General features: G+C 33.6%; 2 protein-coding genes and 1 long non-coding RNA gene across 4 annotated transcripts; 2 read left to right on the forward strand and 1 right to left on the reverse strand.

The window, feature by feature from the left end:
* The first annotated feature begins 3392 nt into the window (after window positions 1-3392).
* Tspo (Translocator protein) lies at window positions 3393-4312 on the forward strand. Of its 2 annotated transcripts, XM_075303033.1 has the most exons (3): window positions 3393-3864; window positions 3983-4218; window positions 4284-4312. In XM_075303033.1, the coding sequence occupies exons 1-2, from the start codon at window positions 3547-3549 to the stop codon at window positions 4187-4189; spliced, it is 525 nt and encodes a 174-aa protein (XP_075159148.1). In that variant the 5' UTR covers window positions 3393-3546; the 3' UTR covers window positions 4190-4218; window positions 4284-4312. The 2 variants fall into 2 exon arrangements, with proteins under 2 accessions (XP_075159148.1, XP_075159147.1); XM_075303032.1 differs by having other exon boundaries at window positions 3983-4307.
* A 7876-nt stretch (window positions 4313-12188) lies between these two features.
* Window positions 12189-15501, reverse strand: uncNacbeta (uncharacterized nascent polypeptide-associated complex beta subunit). The gene is made up of 2 exons (XM_075303034.1): window positions 15019-15501; window positions 12189-14785 (listed from the first exon to the last, which is right to left on the reverse strand). Exon 2 carries the CDS (start codon window positions 14779-14781, stop codon window positions 12430-12432), a length of 2352 nt encoding a protein of 783 aa, XP_075159149.1. The 5' UTR covers window positions 14782-14785; window positions 15019-15501; the 3' UTR covers window positions 12189-12429.
* LOC142232286 (uncharacterized) lies at window positions 14694-15324 on the forward strand. The gene is made up of 3 exons (XR_012721078.1): window positions 14694-14830; window positions 14889-14921; window positions 14986-15324. It is a non-coding gene; the product is annotated as an uncharacterized LOC142232286 (long non-coding RNA).
* Window positions 15502-17200: the final 1699 nt, after the last annotated feature.

The following is a 17200-nucleotide window of genomic DNA, read 5'->3' on the forward strand; positions in this document are numbered from 1 at the left end:
TTGAGTGGGAGAATATACCAGGTGAAATTATAAAGGAATTGGTTGAAAGTATGCCAAAACGTATAAATATGGCATTAAAAAATTAAGGGTTATGGACCAAGTACTAGACAATTTTCCAACTGACACCGGTATAGAAAAGTGCAAAATTGAGTACATGCGAGTTTTTATACCCTGCGCCACACGGTGGAACAGGGTATTATAAGTTAGTGACAGGGTATTATAAGTTTGCTCTCTCAGAGTGGGCTCTTGAGTAGATATAGCGATGTCCGTCTGTCCGTGAACACATTTTTGTAATCAAAGTCTAGGTCGCAGTTTTAGTCCAATCGACTTCAAATTTGGCACAAGTATGTGTTTAAAATTTTGCACAAGAAGAACAATTAGTACTATAGTCAAGTGTGTCAATTTTTATTGAAATCGGTTCAGATTTAGATATAGCTCCCATATATATCGTTCGCCCGATATGGACTAATACGGTCCCAGAAGCCAGAGTTTTACCCCAATTTGGTTGAAATTTTGCACTAGGAGTAAAATTAGTAGTGTAGTCAAGTGTGCCAAATTTTATTGAAATCGGTCCAGATATATCGTTCGCCCATATATATCGTTCGCCCGATTTACACTCGTATGACCACAGTGGTCAATCTTTTACTCCGATTTAATTGAAATTTTGCACAGGGAGTAGAATTAGCATTGTAGCTATGCGTGCCAAATTTGGTTGAAATCGGTTCAGATTTACATATAGCTCCCATATATAGCTTTCACCCGATTTACACTCATATGACCACAGAGGCCAATTTTTTGCTCATATTTAGTTGAAATTTTGCACAGAGAATAGAATTAGCATTGTAGCTATGCGTGCCAAATTTGCTTGAAATAGGTTCATATTTAGATATAGCTCCCATATATATGTTTTTCTGATTTCGACAAAAATGGTCAAAATACCAACATTTTCCTTGTAAAATCGCCACTGCTTAGTCGAAAAGTTGTAAAAATGACTCTAATTTTCCTAAACTTCTAATACATACAGTATGTCAAGAAAGTGTTTTGACAATAGGATAAAAATTATGTTTTGTTCCAAAATTAAATATAATTTAATTTTAAAAAATATTTTATTATGTATTTTGCAAAGTATACATATTTTATTTTTCTCTAAACGAATTAACAACTCGATTTTTACTTCAATTATTTCTGGAATTTGAAATATTTGGCAATGTCAAAAGACTTTCTTGACATACTGTATATATCGAGCAATAAATCATAAATAAACTTTTGCGAAGTTTCCTTAAAATTGCTTCAGATTTAAATGTTTCCCATATATTTTTATACCCTCCACCATAGGATGGGGGTATATTAACTTTGTCATTCCGTTTGTAACACATCGAAATATTGCTCTAAGACCCCATAAAGTATATATATTCTGGGTCGTGGTGAAATTCTGAGTCGATCTGAGCATGTCCGTCCGTCCGTCCGTCTGTTGAAATCACGCTAACTTCCGAACGACTTGAAACTTGGCACAAGTAGTTGTTATTGATGTAGGTCGAACGGTATTGAAAATGGGCCATATCGGTCCACTTTTACGTATAGCCCCCATATAAACGGACCCCCAAATTTGGCTTGCGATTGCTCTAAGAGAAGCAAATTTCCTCCGATCCGCCTGAAATTTGGTACATGATGTTAGTATATGGTTTCTAACAACCATGCAAAAATTGGTCCATATCGGTCCACTTTTACGTATAGCCCCCATATAAACGGACCCCCAAATTTGGCTTGCGATTGCTCTAAGAGAACAAATTTCATCCGATCCGGCTGAAATTTGGTACATGGTGTTAGTATATGGTCTCTAACAACCATGCAGAAATTGGTCACATCGGTCCATAATTATATATAGCCCCCATATAAACCGATCCCCCGATTTGGCTTGCGGAGCCTCTAAGAGAAGCAAATTTCATCCGATTCGGCTGAAATTCGGTACATGGTGTTGGTATATGTTCTCTACTGACCATGCAAAAATTGTCCACATCGACCCATAATTATATATAGCCCCCATATAAACCGATCACCAGATTTGACCTCCGGAGCCTCTTAGAGGAGCAAAATTCATCCGATCCGGTTGAAATTTGGTACGTGGTGTTAGTATATGGTCTCTAACAACCATGCAAGAATTGGTCCATATCGGTCCATAATTATATATAGCCCCCATATAAATCGATCCCCAGATTTGTCCTCCGGAGCCTCTTGGTGGAGCAAAATTCATCCGATCCAGTTGAACAAACACGCAAGAATTGGTCCATATCGGTCCATAATTATATAGCCCCCATATAAACCGTTCCCTAAAATAATGTACCAAAATTTTATTTTTATCGAAAACATTGTCAAAATGTTATTTCTATAGAAAATTTTGTCAAAATGTTATTTCTATAGAAAATTTTGTCAAAATTTTATTTCTATAGAAAATTTTGACAAAATTTATCTCTATAGAAAATTTTGTCAAAATTTAATTTCTATAGAAATTTTTTTCCAAGTTTTATTTCTATAGAAAATGTTGTCAAAATTTTATTTTGTCAAAATTTTATTTCTCTAGAAACTTAATTATATACGTATTTAATCGGCCCTTTTGTACTTTAAAATATAACACGTATGGACTATGTGGTATATATTACGTTGTTCGGAAGTTTTAAGATCCCTTGCCATCGGCTTCAGTAGAAGTTTCTATGCAATCCATAGTGGAGGGTACATAAGCTTCGGCCTGGCCGAACTTACGGCCGTATATACTTGTGGTGGAAACCCTAGTGCATTAGCTGACTTAAATTTTGATTTTGTAGAAGTCTATCAAATTCTGTCCAGATCGAGTGATATTTAAATGTATGTATTTGGGACAAACCTTTATATATAGGCCCCAACACATTTAACGGATGTGATTTGGTACCGAAAATTTAGACCTACAAAGTGGTGCAGGGTATAATATAGTCGGCCCCGCCCGACTTTAGACTTTCCTTACTTGTTTTTTGTTATGTTTATTTATCTCTCTGAATTCTTTACTTTTTGTTTTGCGTTTTTTGTTGTTTTATTTAGAAATGAAGAAGGAATAAATGAAAAATTAAAATATTTTGAGTTTCTTTATTACTGTTTATTTTATTCGTTTAGAAGTGAAAAAATTAATTATGTAGTCATTTCTTAACGCCACTGTACGTAAATATTAATTTATTATTTGTATTAAAAATTTGTTCTAAATAACGAAAAACATTTTTCTCTGTGTAATTTTTCTGCTTTCGATGGAATTTCATAGCAAGACAACTCAGACCCAACACATTGTTTCGTATAAACAAGCACAGCTGACTTCGCTCATGACCTGTTATTTGTTGGGGAGAACAATATTAATGACTTCATGCATCCAACTTGGTTTCAGTTCGAGTTGATAGTTCCCCACAATCACAACACATAGTCACTAATAAGCACGAATAGACGTACGAATACACAACAAATAAATATTGAAATAAGTATTTTTGTATTCTTCTCAACGAATTAGTTATTGGAATTTGGAATAGAAAAATGAGTGAATCTTGGAAAATTGCCGGTGCCATTGTTCTTCCTAATCTTGGAGGAATAGTGGGAGGTTTTGTGACTCGCAAGAATTTGGATCCATGGTATAAAGGTTTGAAATTCCCCTCATACCGTCCACCAAATTGGATCTTTGGGCCAATGTGGACTTCGCTCTATTCTGGTATGGGCTATGCTTCATATTTGGTTTGGCGAGATGGAGGTGGTTTCTCTGGAGCTGCTCAATTGCCTTTAATGGCCTATGGAACCCAGTTAGCATTGAATTGGGCCTGGTCCCCAATATTCTTTGGTCATCACAATATCAAAGGAGTAAGTCTATCTAACATTGGCAATGACGCAATGGTGCAATTAAATACCTAGCTGTGGATATCTATTCGCTTGATAATTACACACACGTTTAAATACTTCTCTCTTCTCTGGATTCTAGGGCCTAATCGACATCGCTGCCTTAACTGCGACCGCATCCGTCTGCGGTGTTTTATTTTATCGTGTCAACAAAATCGCTGGCTACTTGTTCATTCCATATATTGCATGGCTCAGCTTTGCTTCGATGCTAAACTATTCTGTCTACAAATTGAATGACACAAACGAGGCGAAAGAGTCGAAAGCAGTAGAGGGATCAAAACAAACCTAAATATCGATGATGTGCGTTGTTTTTGGAATGTAATGCTTTTTGAAATATTGAGTATCTCTTGTAATGTGTATGATTGTATGTATTTTAATTACAGTATTTTTTGTGGATAACACAACAATTTTTCCTTCAGAGTTTTATGATTTGTGGAAAGGTGATGTGGTGGTCAAAAGTCCAAATTTATAAATGCACGTGTAGATTTTAATTGACCTAAAAATCGCGTCAAATTAAAAAAACAAAAACTTAAATTTCGGTTTGTCATTTCTCATGGACATTGGATTTATTTTTTCAATTGTAGATTTGTAATCATCCAAAATTTCATTCAAAATTTTTGTCATCTACATTAAACGTATACACGCAAAGAAAAAACAAACGTTTGGAAAACGTGTACCGAAAACGTTTTTCTTTTGTTAAAGTTTTTTGAATTGCTTCGAAAATTTTAAACTTTTATCACCAAAAAAATTCGTTTGTTGCAAAATTTTTATTTTTTCAATAAAAAAAGTTATTTTTGAAACAATAACACAGTCCATTTCGTTTATATCAAACACTGTTCTTTTCTGACTTTAGGTCTTTAATAAGACACATTTTACAGTTCAAAATTTAATATACTACAATGTAATGTTGAACATTTTTGCGGAATCTTCCGAACATATCTGGAATATATGTAAAAAAAAAAAAACTTTGGTCGAAGCAGGGATCGAACCCACGACCCTTGGCATGGAAGTCGGACGTAGCAACCACTGCTCCACTAAATTTTTGTTTCTGTTAAATAAACTTTGTTTATTCGGTTCGTGGGCGCCGCAAGCTATGCTATATAAAGATATGGCCGCGGTTCAATTCTCCGTCCAGGCGAAAGGTAAAAAAATTTTAAAAATTTTAAAATCGCATAATTTCTTCTACATTGTTGGTATTACAGGAAAAGGTGTTAAGAACTAAAAACCTCGTGGATGTGAGAAAGATGTGATGGAAAATGCAATTAGCAAGAAAACAATGTCTTTTTTTTGAGTTTGTCTTTATGAAATTGTTTTTACATCCTGGAAAAGAATAAACGTTTATCACAAAAAGTATATACTTTTCTTCCAAATACACTTCCTTACAGCGAAAAGCAAATGAGAAACGAACTTTGTTTGTCTAAAATTTCGTTTGGGAGGAAATAATTATTTTTTTTTTGCGTTTAGATGTTTTAATAATTCCTTGAGGAGTTATAATCGATCATATTACTTACATGCCCTCTTTATTATATAGTTTTTTTAATCCCAGGGGAAGCAAAAATTTTTGCTAGAGATTCATACACTATTGCAACTCGAGTATAGAATTATCTACCAGAATTAAAATTTACCATACTTGACAAATATTATTTACGGCCATTTTCATGTAGCTCCGTTAGGCTTTAACTGCCAGTTAACAGAAAGTAAATTGCAAATATCTTCTCTTCAGTTAACTTTAACTGAAAAATTTCCAGCAGTTAAGCTCCTAACAGGCATATGGAATACATAGACAAGATGACAGATATGTCTCTAGTTCGGTTTAAAAGTTCGTTAGCTAACGTAGCACTAACGGAGCTTCATGAAAATGGGGGTTAAAGAGATGGATCAAATTTTGCATGATGACATAGAATAAAAAATTAGTTTTCAAAGAAATATTTTATTGTCATTTCAAAAATGTATAGTTCCGCCTCATTAATTTGAAATTAAATATTATAAATAAATATTTCTTGAATTGTAAATGATGATATGTTCCTAATAATTGCACTCATACGATGCTTTAATATAGCAACTTGGCGGGATAAAACTTTTCAATAGTGATGGTGCTTTTCCGACGAGTTGTAGATATCGTAAACGACTGCTTTCGACGTGGTGGGGATTCTCAGAAGTGCCGTCAAATTCAAAAAATGTATGCAGGATTAAATCAACAATAGTACATGGATTAACTGATTTGATATAATGGGTCATCTGCCGTATAATCCTGACTTGACATCGAATGACTTCTTTTTATTCCCGCACGGACGAAAAAGACTGTTTTCATATGTTTGGGTGTAAAAATTATATGTTTTGAACTCAAATTTTTTAACACAATATTTTTACTCGAGTTATCTACCAAAATTAAAATTTACCATACTTGACAAATATTATTTAAAGAGATAGATCAAATTTTGCATGATGGCATAGAATAAAAAAATAGTTTTCTAAGAAATATTTTATTGTCATTTCAAAAATGTAATTTATAATATTTAATTTTTAATTTGAAATTAAAAATTAAATATTATAAATAAATATTTCTTGAATTGTAAATGATGATATGTTCCTAATAATTGCACTTATACGATGCTTTAATATAGCAACTTGGCGCGATAAAACTTTTCAATAGTGATGGTGCTTTTCCGACGAGTTGTAGATATCTTATGCGACTGCTTTCGATGTGATGGGGATTCTCAGAAGTGCCGTCAATTTCAAAAAATGTATGCAGGATTAACTGAACAACAGTACATGGATTAACTGAATTGATATAATGGGTCATCTGCCGTATAATCCTGACATGACATCGAATGACTTCTTTTTATTCCCGTATGTTAAAAATAAAATGAGATGTCAACTTTTTTCGGCTCCTGAAGAAACGGTTCATGCTTGTTTTGGAGATAACACAATCAGAGTGGCAGAAATGCTTCGACAATTGTTAAATTCGAGAAACTAAGTAAGAAACAGTAATATTTTATGGGAAACAACAGACTTATGTTAGCTTTCCTCCTTTTCAACGAAAAACTCTTCAGAATTATTATATTATCACCTCAAGCATGTTTCAAGAGCAAAATGTTATTTGTGGACAAAGATGGTCTGTATCAAACTTTTTAAGGTTTGCGACTGTCGCAAAGTTGTAAACGTCGTAAACGTCGTAAACGCCACATACACGTCGTAAATATAGAAATAGTAGCAAACGTCGCGAACTAAAAATACTTCAGTCCCTTCAGCTAGGCAGTGAATGATATCCAAGATTATGATATGTGCGAAGAAGTTTCAATTCTTAGGAATGTTCATAAAATTATTAACAAGTTTAAAAAACTTGTTGATAGAGTTATTTCAATTGCAAACTCCCTGCAAAAATTACTATGAACTACTCGATGGTGCAGTAATCGTGACGTTCGGCACTAAATAAAAATACTTCAGTCCCTTCAGCTAGGCAGTGAATGATATCCAAGATTATGATATGTGCGAAGAAGTTTCAATTCTTAGGAATGTTCATAATAATATTAACAAGTTTAAAAAACTTGTTGATAGAGTTATTTCAATTGCAAACTCCCTGCAAAAATTACTATGAACTACTCGATGGTGCAGTAATCGTGACGGTCGGCACTCGCTTATAGTTAACCTTTCACAAATTTCTGCAGAAACTGGAAGGAAGGAAAACTACTTAATGCGCCTTGCAGACTATATTTAAGTTTATCCGGACGACAGTGCTCGTGTCGTTTATGGGATCGATAACATATTTACCGATTATTTAGTCATCGCCGACAAATTATATCGATTGGACGAGTTTAACCGCTAAAAGGTGAGTACTATGTTCGGTGTTTTCACCAAAACACTAAATTAAAAGTACAAATATATTTGTGAAGACGTTTATGTTTTTCTCAAGTCTTACCAAATAATGGTTGGAAAAGATCCAAAAAATTGACTGCAAATAATTTTATATTTCTAAATTAATTAATTAAAAAAAGTAACCGTGAAAAAAAGCTGGTTGTCAGCTTGAAAACTGAACATAGTACTCTGCTAAAATCGTCATTTTTTCACAATTACTTTTCTTCAATAATCCATTTTAAGCAATACAAACTTTGTTAAAATTTGCTTTGGGCTATTCCCCATCAAGTTATAATAAAATTTGCAACAAATATGTATAATTGTATGCCTTTTTCTGATTTAGTTTTTACTTTAGCGGCTAAACTCGAACTTAGTACTCACCTATGAGAAAATTTTATATAATCACATTTTGACTTATTAGAGCCAATTTCCATACTAATTAAAAATTTTCAAAATTGTAGCTTGTTATTCGCTGATGCAACAAAAGCTTGGATGTATATTATGAAGCACGAAAACCAAGAATAGTTAGATATATAATATAAAGCATTTTTTGCATACCTTTTATAAATTAAACAAGTATATAGGGCCGTAAGTTCGGCCAGGCCGAAGCTTATGTACCATCCATCATGGATTGCGTAGAAACTTCTTCTAAACACTGCCATCCACAATCGAATTACTTAAGTTGCGGTAACGCTTGCCGATGTCAAGGTATCTTAAAACCTCCTAACACCATCTTCTAAATTGTATGTAAGTCCATACGTGGTATATATTAAATCAAAAAAGATCGATCCAATACGTATATAATTCAGTTTGACAAAGTAGACATAAAATTTTGACAAAATTTTCTACAGAAATAAAATTTTAACAAAATTTTCTATAGAAATAAAATTTTCACAAAATTTTCTATAGAAATAAAAATTTTGACAAAATTTTCTATAGAAAGAAAATTTTGACAAAAATGTCTACAGAAATAAAATTTTAACAAAAATTTCTATAGAAATAAACTTTTGACAAAATTTTCTATAGAAATAAAATCTTGGTAGACTATTTTTGGCTCTAGTGGCAACCATGATTATGAATCGAATAAAATTTGAACAAAATTTTCTATAGAAATAAAATTTTGACAATGATTTTGAACCGAATAAAATGTTAACACAATTTTCTCTAAAAATAAAATTTTGACAAAATTTTCTATAGAAATAAAATTTTGACAAAATTTTCTATAGAAATAAAATTTTGGTAGACTATTTTTGGCTCTAGTGGCAACCATGATTATGAACCGATATGGACCAATTTTTGTGTGATTGGACCAATTTTGGTATGGTTGTTAGCGACCATATACTAACACCACGTTCCTAATTTGAACCGGATCGGATGAATTTTCCTCCTACAAGAGGCTCCGGAAGTCAAATCTGGAGAACGTTTTATATGGGGGCTATATATAATTATGGACCGATATGGACCAATTCTGGCACGCTTGTTAAAGATCATATACTAACACCATGTTCCAAATTACAACCTGATTGGATGAAATTTGCTTCTCTTTGAGGCTCCGCAAGCCAAATCTGGGGATCGGTTTATATGGGGGCTATATATCATTATGAACCGATGTGGACCAATTTTTGCATGGTTGTTAGAGACCATATTTCAATATCATGTACCAAATTTCAGGCGGATCGGATGAAATTTGCTTCTCTTTGAGGCTCCGCAACCCAAATCTGGGCATCGGTTTATATGGGCGCTATATATAATTATGGACCGATGTGGACCAATTTTTGCACGGTTGTTAGAGACCATATACCAACATCATGTACCAAATTTCAGCCGGATTTCAGCTAAACTAAATTTTTTAAAGCACTTAACATTTTTATAACTAAACAAGTTTTTACGCAAATTAGATTCCATTGTGTTATTCATTCGATCATTCATTCGCTATGACTGCGATTGAAACTCAACTTCCAATTGCGATGGCGATTATTTTATGTTTCCTAAAATGTTTCATAGGACCAACATTGCCTTAAGCTGGGTACTATGTTCAGTTTTCAAGCTGAAAACCAGCTTGTTTTCACGGTTACTTTTTTAAATTAATGAAATTATAAATATAAAATGGTTCACAATCAATTCCTTAGATCTTTTCAATTCATTATTTCACAAGACTTTATAAAAATATAATCGTCTTCATATATATTTTTGTACTTTTAATTTAGTGTTTTGGTGAAAAATACGAACATAGTACTCACTTTTACATTTGAAATACAGAGTTCAATTGGAATCAAATGTGAAATTTAGATCGATCCATTTATGGTGCTCCCCACAATAGAACTACAAAATAGCGCTATTAAAATCAGATTTAGTTACATTACCCGTAGTCGAGGCTGATGAAAAATGCTGGTGTCGAGCAAAATTGGCCCTGGTCGTAACCATGTTATTTTCTCGAAAATTATGCATGTAACTTAATGTTTAGAAAGAAAACAGCAATTTTGCACGAAAAACCTTTCATGTTCCCCATGAAAGAATAACGTTTGACTCTTGAAATATGTATGAGATATGACCACAGATACACCTTTATATAGTTCCCAACACGTTTAAAAGATTTTATATGGAAATCTCCTTATCGTATTATTCCATATGTATATTGAGAAAATGTTTAGATAAATACAAATACCAAAACTGCAAGTATTCTATAAAACAGTAGAAAATCTACTATTTTGGTAGCATTCTACTAACTTTAGAAACAGCATGTAGCATCAGACAATATTTGTAAGAAGTTAACAGTACAGTTGTGCGTATGAGTACCGTAATATATAAATGTTAACCATACGCTCTCCATAACAGTAACACTGATTTCAACGTCGCTTTTCTTTTGTATATGTATGTGAATCCATTAGAAAGAGATAGAACGGTTCGTTTATGTGTGCTGTATTTAAATATTACTACACAGATAATAATAAGTTTTAGAACCAATAACTTTTGTTGGAAAACCAATAACAAAATTTGTTAATTTTCCTGCAACAAACTAATTTGTACTTTTAATAACCATTATTACAAAAAAGTTGTTAGCAATCGTTACCATCAGAAGGCAACAAATAATTTGTGTTCTCAATAACATAATTTGTAAGTAATTTGTTGAGCATCCAACAGTACAAAATATATATTGAACGTTACGTTTAATCCTCAACAAATATTTTTGAATTTGAACGAAAAAATTTGTATGTGGTTTGTTGGAGTCTATCAATGACCTGCAACAAATTTATTGGTGTATTGACAAACAATTAAATGGAAATTAAAATTGACAGAATTATGCAACGAATTGCACCAAAATTGCAGGTCATATTTTGGAGATATTTTGTTAAGTACATGCAGAGAAGGAATATGACCAAAATGTTATTTTTGGACGGGGAACATGTAGCATTTTTGTGTCGAAAATCCTATACTCAGTTTTGTAAATGTATGACGATTTTAAATTTGAGTAGTCCAGGGTCTAGCAAGCATTTTGACAACTATTTGCCCAGTGCTATATATTCTAGTTAATTAGAATTGTAATAACTCTAATCCCGATATTAATATGGTTTTATTAATTATCTCATACAACAAACACATTTAAAAAACTACCAAATTGAAAAATATAAATTTTTTACAGACATTTATATATGCTTTTCTGTATTCTCTGATGAGTGAGCTCTTTGCTTGCTATCATACACGTGCATGTGCTCATACTCATTTTGTTCTAACGGTATTCTTCGCATACTTCTTTTAGCTTTCGTACATATTCTCAGCGATGGGCGCGTAACCAGTCTTGTATTTTTGTTTTCATGTCGATAGCAGTCAACTAATTTCGCAACAAAACAATTTGTTGAAAATTCAGAATATTTCTATTATTTCCTCTGTCAAGCATCTACAAACACATTTCAACAACAAATGCCTCATATTCAATAGACAAATTTGTTGAGCATCAGCAGATTTTACATACAAAAAAATTTGTTAATATTTATTTGCAGTTATTTTTTTGTGTGTAGTAAACATATGCATATATATTAATATATTTAAATACTACATATTACAGTTTACGCAAAAAATAACGAACGAGATAACCACAACCGAGTCAAATCAAATTCCGGAAAAATATGTAATTTGGTGTTTCCTTTACTACGTTTAGATATCTTTGGATGCGGACGATGGACTAACCATAAAAAGTAATAATTATATGCATATACAAACAATTCTGTAGCCAACAATTTGAAAAAAGTTTGTGTATTGTATAATGTCTTCAAATTAAAGAAAATAGCATGACAAAACAAACAACAACCAATAAATCAGCAAATACAGACAGATCAACAATTAATCAAGGCCTATCAATGTGGTAATGCAAGAAATATTTCATTTCCTTTTCAAAGGAGATCAGCGAGCTGCAACAAAGTACAAAACACATGGTATTATCTTCACCATAACCCTTTATTGTTCAATTCCTTAAAGTTCAACAAGATCTTCATATTAAAATAGTGGCCTGGTGATGATATTTTATTTTAGTTTTTTTTTTTATGTGTGTTTTAGTGAACAAAAAATTGTCTTTTCTTGGGTTAGTATGGATTTGGAAGAAAAATTGAAATGTGCAAATAGAAAAAACATTAGTGGCGAATAAAATGCGTGATAAAAAAATGCCTATGTTGTGGTAGGTTAAGAAGCATTTTTCTGGGGCTGAGTAGCAGCTGGCGCTTTTTGGGGGCCTTTGGGTGGAGATGATTGTTTGGGTTTATTATCGGCAGGTTTTGCACCTTGCTTAGCCTGTGGCTGTCCAGGCCCTGGTCCCTTTTTGGGTCCTGCGGCATTTGCAGAGTTCTGTGCTGGTTTGGCATTATTATTAGGTTTTGTATTGTTTGGCTTAGGTTGAGCTGGCTGTTTTTGAGCAGATTGATTATTTGGTGCAGGTTGTTTCTTTTGACCATCAGCCTTAAGAGCATCATTATTTGATTTGGATGCAACAGATTCAGTGGGAGTTGTTGGTTTTTGTGCAGTCGGAGTGGGAGTTGGTTGCTTCTTTTGAGCATCATTTTTCACAACTGTTGCTTCATTAGGAGATGGTGCAGCTTTATTGGGGGTCTCAGCTGTTGGCGTTGTTGGAGCAGTGCTTGGTTTCTTAGCTGGGGGTCCGCTTTGCTTTTGTTGAGGTGCTGGTTTATTTGTGTTGGGAGTTTTATCCTTTGGGGGACTTTGTTTTGCTTGTTGATTAGGCTTGGTCTGTTGATTCGGGGCCGGTTTTCCTTGTTGTTTTGTTTGCTGTGCTCTATTAGGAGATTTTGCCATATTCGGAGTTTTTGCAGGAGCTTCATCCTTCTTGGCGGTTGCAGTATTAGTTTGCGGTGATAGTTTTGCAGCTTCATTAGTTGCAGTAGCAATGACTTCATCAACTTTAGCACTTGCGTTCTCAACCAATGCAACGGGGACTTGTGGCTGAGATGTGGGGCTATTATCTTGATTTTGTACAGATGTTTCAGGTGTGTGGTTCTCATTCACTTTTTCCGGAGTAGATGCTACTGCTGGGGCCTGCGCTGGGGTATTTTCAATCATGGCTGGTTGTTTAACTTCAGTTTTCGCATCTTTGACTGCAGCAGCAGTCTGGGTTTGTGGCTGAGGTGATGCAGCCTTAGCTACAGCCTGGTTTTGGAGTCCCTCTTTTTGGGGTTGTGGTGAAGCAGCCTTTTTCATATCTTTTGGTGGTTGTGGGGAAGCTGCCTTTTTCATATCCTTCGGGGGTTGTGGTGAAGCTGATTTATTCATATTATTGGTAGGCTGTGGTGATGTAGCCTTTGGTTGTTCTTTAACATTCACTTGTAGCTTGGCTTCTGTAGAATCTTGAGCTTTAGGTGCGGGGACTGTTTCTACTTTTTGATCTTTAGATAACTCCGCTTGTGCATTGGCTTGCACTTTCATATCAGACTCTTTAACAAGAGGTTGAACCTTATTATCGTTCGTTGGTTTAGCTGATTTCCCTTCGTTAGATGGAGTTTGTTTTGGGAGAGCAGTGGCTTGTTGTTGAGGCACTATCTCAGCTGGCTGTTTTTGTGGAGCAGAGGCTTGCTGCTGATGCACTGCCTTGCTTTCGACAGGTGGTTCTTGTGCAAGTTTAGCTTGGTCCTTCACCACAACTTCTTCTGATTTCTTATCATTCGATTTATCTTGCTTCATGGATTGTTGCTGATTTTCTTTCTTATTATCTTTCTGAACATGTGTGTCTTTTTCTTTGGCCGGTGCCTGATTTTGTTTTTTCTCTGCTGCAGCAGGGGCGACGTTGGCGGCATTAGTTTCTTGCTTATTGGGTTTTTCATTTTTCACTTGTTGGGGTTGTTGTTGTTGTTTGTTTTCATTCTTTGACAATTCTGGTTTATTTTTAGCTGCCCCATTAGCCGACTGTTTGTTTTGTTGCTTTTTGCCTTTCTTATCCAATTTATCATCGTTCTTTGCAGAATTTTCTGCATTCGGTGCATCTACCTTCTGATTGGCAGTGTTTTCTTTATTCTTATCCAACTCCTCTTGGCCTTTAGCTTTGGCCAGTTTGGCTTCATCCATTTTGGCAACCTCTTCGAAATCATTAACCAGCATAGGTACTTCATCGTCTTCGGCTACGGAACCGACAACGGCATTACTAGTCTTTCCTGCCTGAGTCCCAGACATGGTATTGGCAAACATACGCAATTGCATGACAGTGTCTTGGCCCAACTGAGGGAGAATTTCCGGTAACATCTCAACGATTTTCTTAGTTTCCCCATGACCAGTCACAGCAAATGTATTGGCAGACAAGGAAGCTTGAGCTTTAGGATTATTAAAATGTATAACCGTTAGATCATCTTTGATGATATTAACTTCTTCGATGCCGGGTATGGTGCTGACAGACAGCTTCTTTAAAGAACTTTGTAATTTCTTATCATCCGTAGCAGCGGATTGATGCATAACCTTCTTCTTACGACGTGGAGTACCCTTACCGCCTATCCGAACCTGGGATTGTAAACGACGAAGTTTTTCGGCATTCATTTTGCTGCATGCAAAAAAAAAAAGAAGATCGATTGTTAATATAATAACGGTATGTATAATCTTATCCAGATAAGCCACATAAAAATTCGATTTGTGTCCATTTCCAGTAAAAATTTGAGAAAACTCTAACAATTTTCGAGGTTTGTAAATGGACATGGTATAACATAGTATTATGCGATAACATATAAATTACAATTAATTTAGGTTATATAAGAAAGTTCACCCTTAGCCACTCACCTTTACTGATGTTTTTCGTTCCTCTATGCAACTGAACTATGCTACAAGTAACTCCTCGTTTGAATCAAAACGAATGAATATTCAGCTAACTTAGCAACGCGTTCAACCTGCCTCTAAGAGACTATCTCTATTTTTATATAAAGATTTGCAGCATTCCCTCCTTTCAACGACGATAATAAACGTGTGCGACGTACAACTATAAGGAATGGCGAAACGGCGGCGAATAGTACACAAAAATCACTATAATGTCTCACACATGCACTTTGCTTTAAGCATATAAATAAACTTTCGAAAGTATTTTTTTTATTTTCCCTCGTTTGGTTTTTGCACAGCAAAAATTCTATACACAAAATAATAATTAAGAGTGTCACCACACTTCGGTTCTTTGACTTGGCCGGATGGCTATAGAGCCTTGCGTATATACTCTAATGTTCACTTATATCAGCACTACTGAGAAGATTGATCGCAAAATCCCAACTGATTGCTGATGCTACACCAGAGTATAGTTGAAGGCCCAACAATTTGCGTTAAGATATTTTGGCCAATGTTTTTTGGTCTATGTTCCGATGAACCACACATACATTTCGGATCTATGCAAAATTTTCTCTGAGAGGACTCCAACTCAATGTGATTGTCGTTATACGCAATGAGAAATATACAGAGAAAAATCAGCAAGAGCAAATATATTTATGTTTAAAATAGGAGATAAAAGATGCATGGATATATTGTTTTTCCCCCCTGTACATATATTTATTTCTACAAAACATACTTATCTATATTGAAACTAAATAAAATAAAATAACATATGCGATATACATATGTATATATTTGTGTATTAAAACATATTAATGGCATTTCATGTTAGTTGTAGAAATTTTATAAACCGATTTCATATCTAAGGAGAATATAAGGATTTTTAAGAATATAAATGTACACCTGTGCATTGGTGTACACTCAAAAAATGTTTTTTTTTGTATGGTATACTAGGAAAAAGTGTACTGGATAGTCACACCCAAAAAAAAGTGAACCCACCGTGGAAGAAAATGTAGATTTATTTTAGAAAATTTTAACTAAAATAGTTTTCTAATTGCAAAATGTTACAAATAAGTTAATACTTTTTGTCAAATTGAAGAAAATTTATTAAAAGTAATTAATTTTTTTCTCTTGTTTAAGAAAATTTCATATGTGGAAAGAAAAAATTGGATTTAAAAATTGTTAAAATGTCTTTAGCGCTATACGAAGTTCATGACAGGTACAAGTTTAGTAAAATTTACTCATTTGAGAGACTTATGAACTCAATTTAAGCAAACTTCTGCCATTTTAGGAAAATATGAACTATTTTATTTTTTAGTAAAATTGTGCACTATATTTGTATACAACTTTTTTTCTTATTTTTAGTTCACGTCATTAAATTTAGCAAAAAATTATTCATATAAGGAACATTTACTCATATTGTGCAAAATTTAACTAAAATCAACTAATCTTCATGAACTAAAATTCAGTTCAGTTGGCATTAGAGTCCCTTTTTTCTGGGTGCAAGTGTGAGGGACTAGATGAAACCGTTATCCGGAACATGTTCGAAAATTGCGTTACGTACACAGAAAAAAATGATGCTAAAATGAACTAATATTTATTGCAAAAGTTTTATTTTGTTTTAGTTTATTTTTAAAATTTTGTAAGAAATTTTCCCCAGCCCACAGGGGTCGATCCCTTTGGCCAAAAATAAAAAATCAAAGTTAGACATTTGTCATAAAATGTGGCATCACTGTTTCTTATGCAAACAATGTGAATTTGTTTTTGTTTTATTCCATCTGTACTCTTTAAGAAAGGCTTCAAAAAGAGAGCAAGTAAGCAGTTGGTTTTTGAAGTGTGAAAAAGTATAAAATTAAGTGCACTTTTAAATAAATAAAACAAAAGAAAAAAAAATATCGAAACAAATCGAAATGAATATTGAATTAAATGGTATTAACTATATTTTAAAATAAAAAAGTGTGTAAAAATTGTTTTAAATTTGTTATAAAATCAGTTTTTGTCAGTATCATTGTTTCGTGTTCGTTCGTTCTTATATGTAAATTTTATGTAGAGTTTTAGTTGTGTTCCCCCCTGAAGTCTCCAATAGGATTTTTTTTTTGTTTATTAGTTAATATTTCAAGATTCTAAATTGATAGAAATCAGCTGCTTT

Source organism: Haematobia irritans, chromosome 3 (genome assembly GCF_050003625.1).
Source record: "Haematobia irritans isolate KBUSLIRL chromosome 3, ASM5000362v1, whole genome shotgun sequence".
NCBI lineage: Eukaryota > Metazoa > Arthropoda > Insecta > Diptera > Muscidae > Haematobia > Haematobia irritans.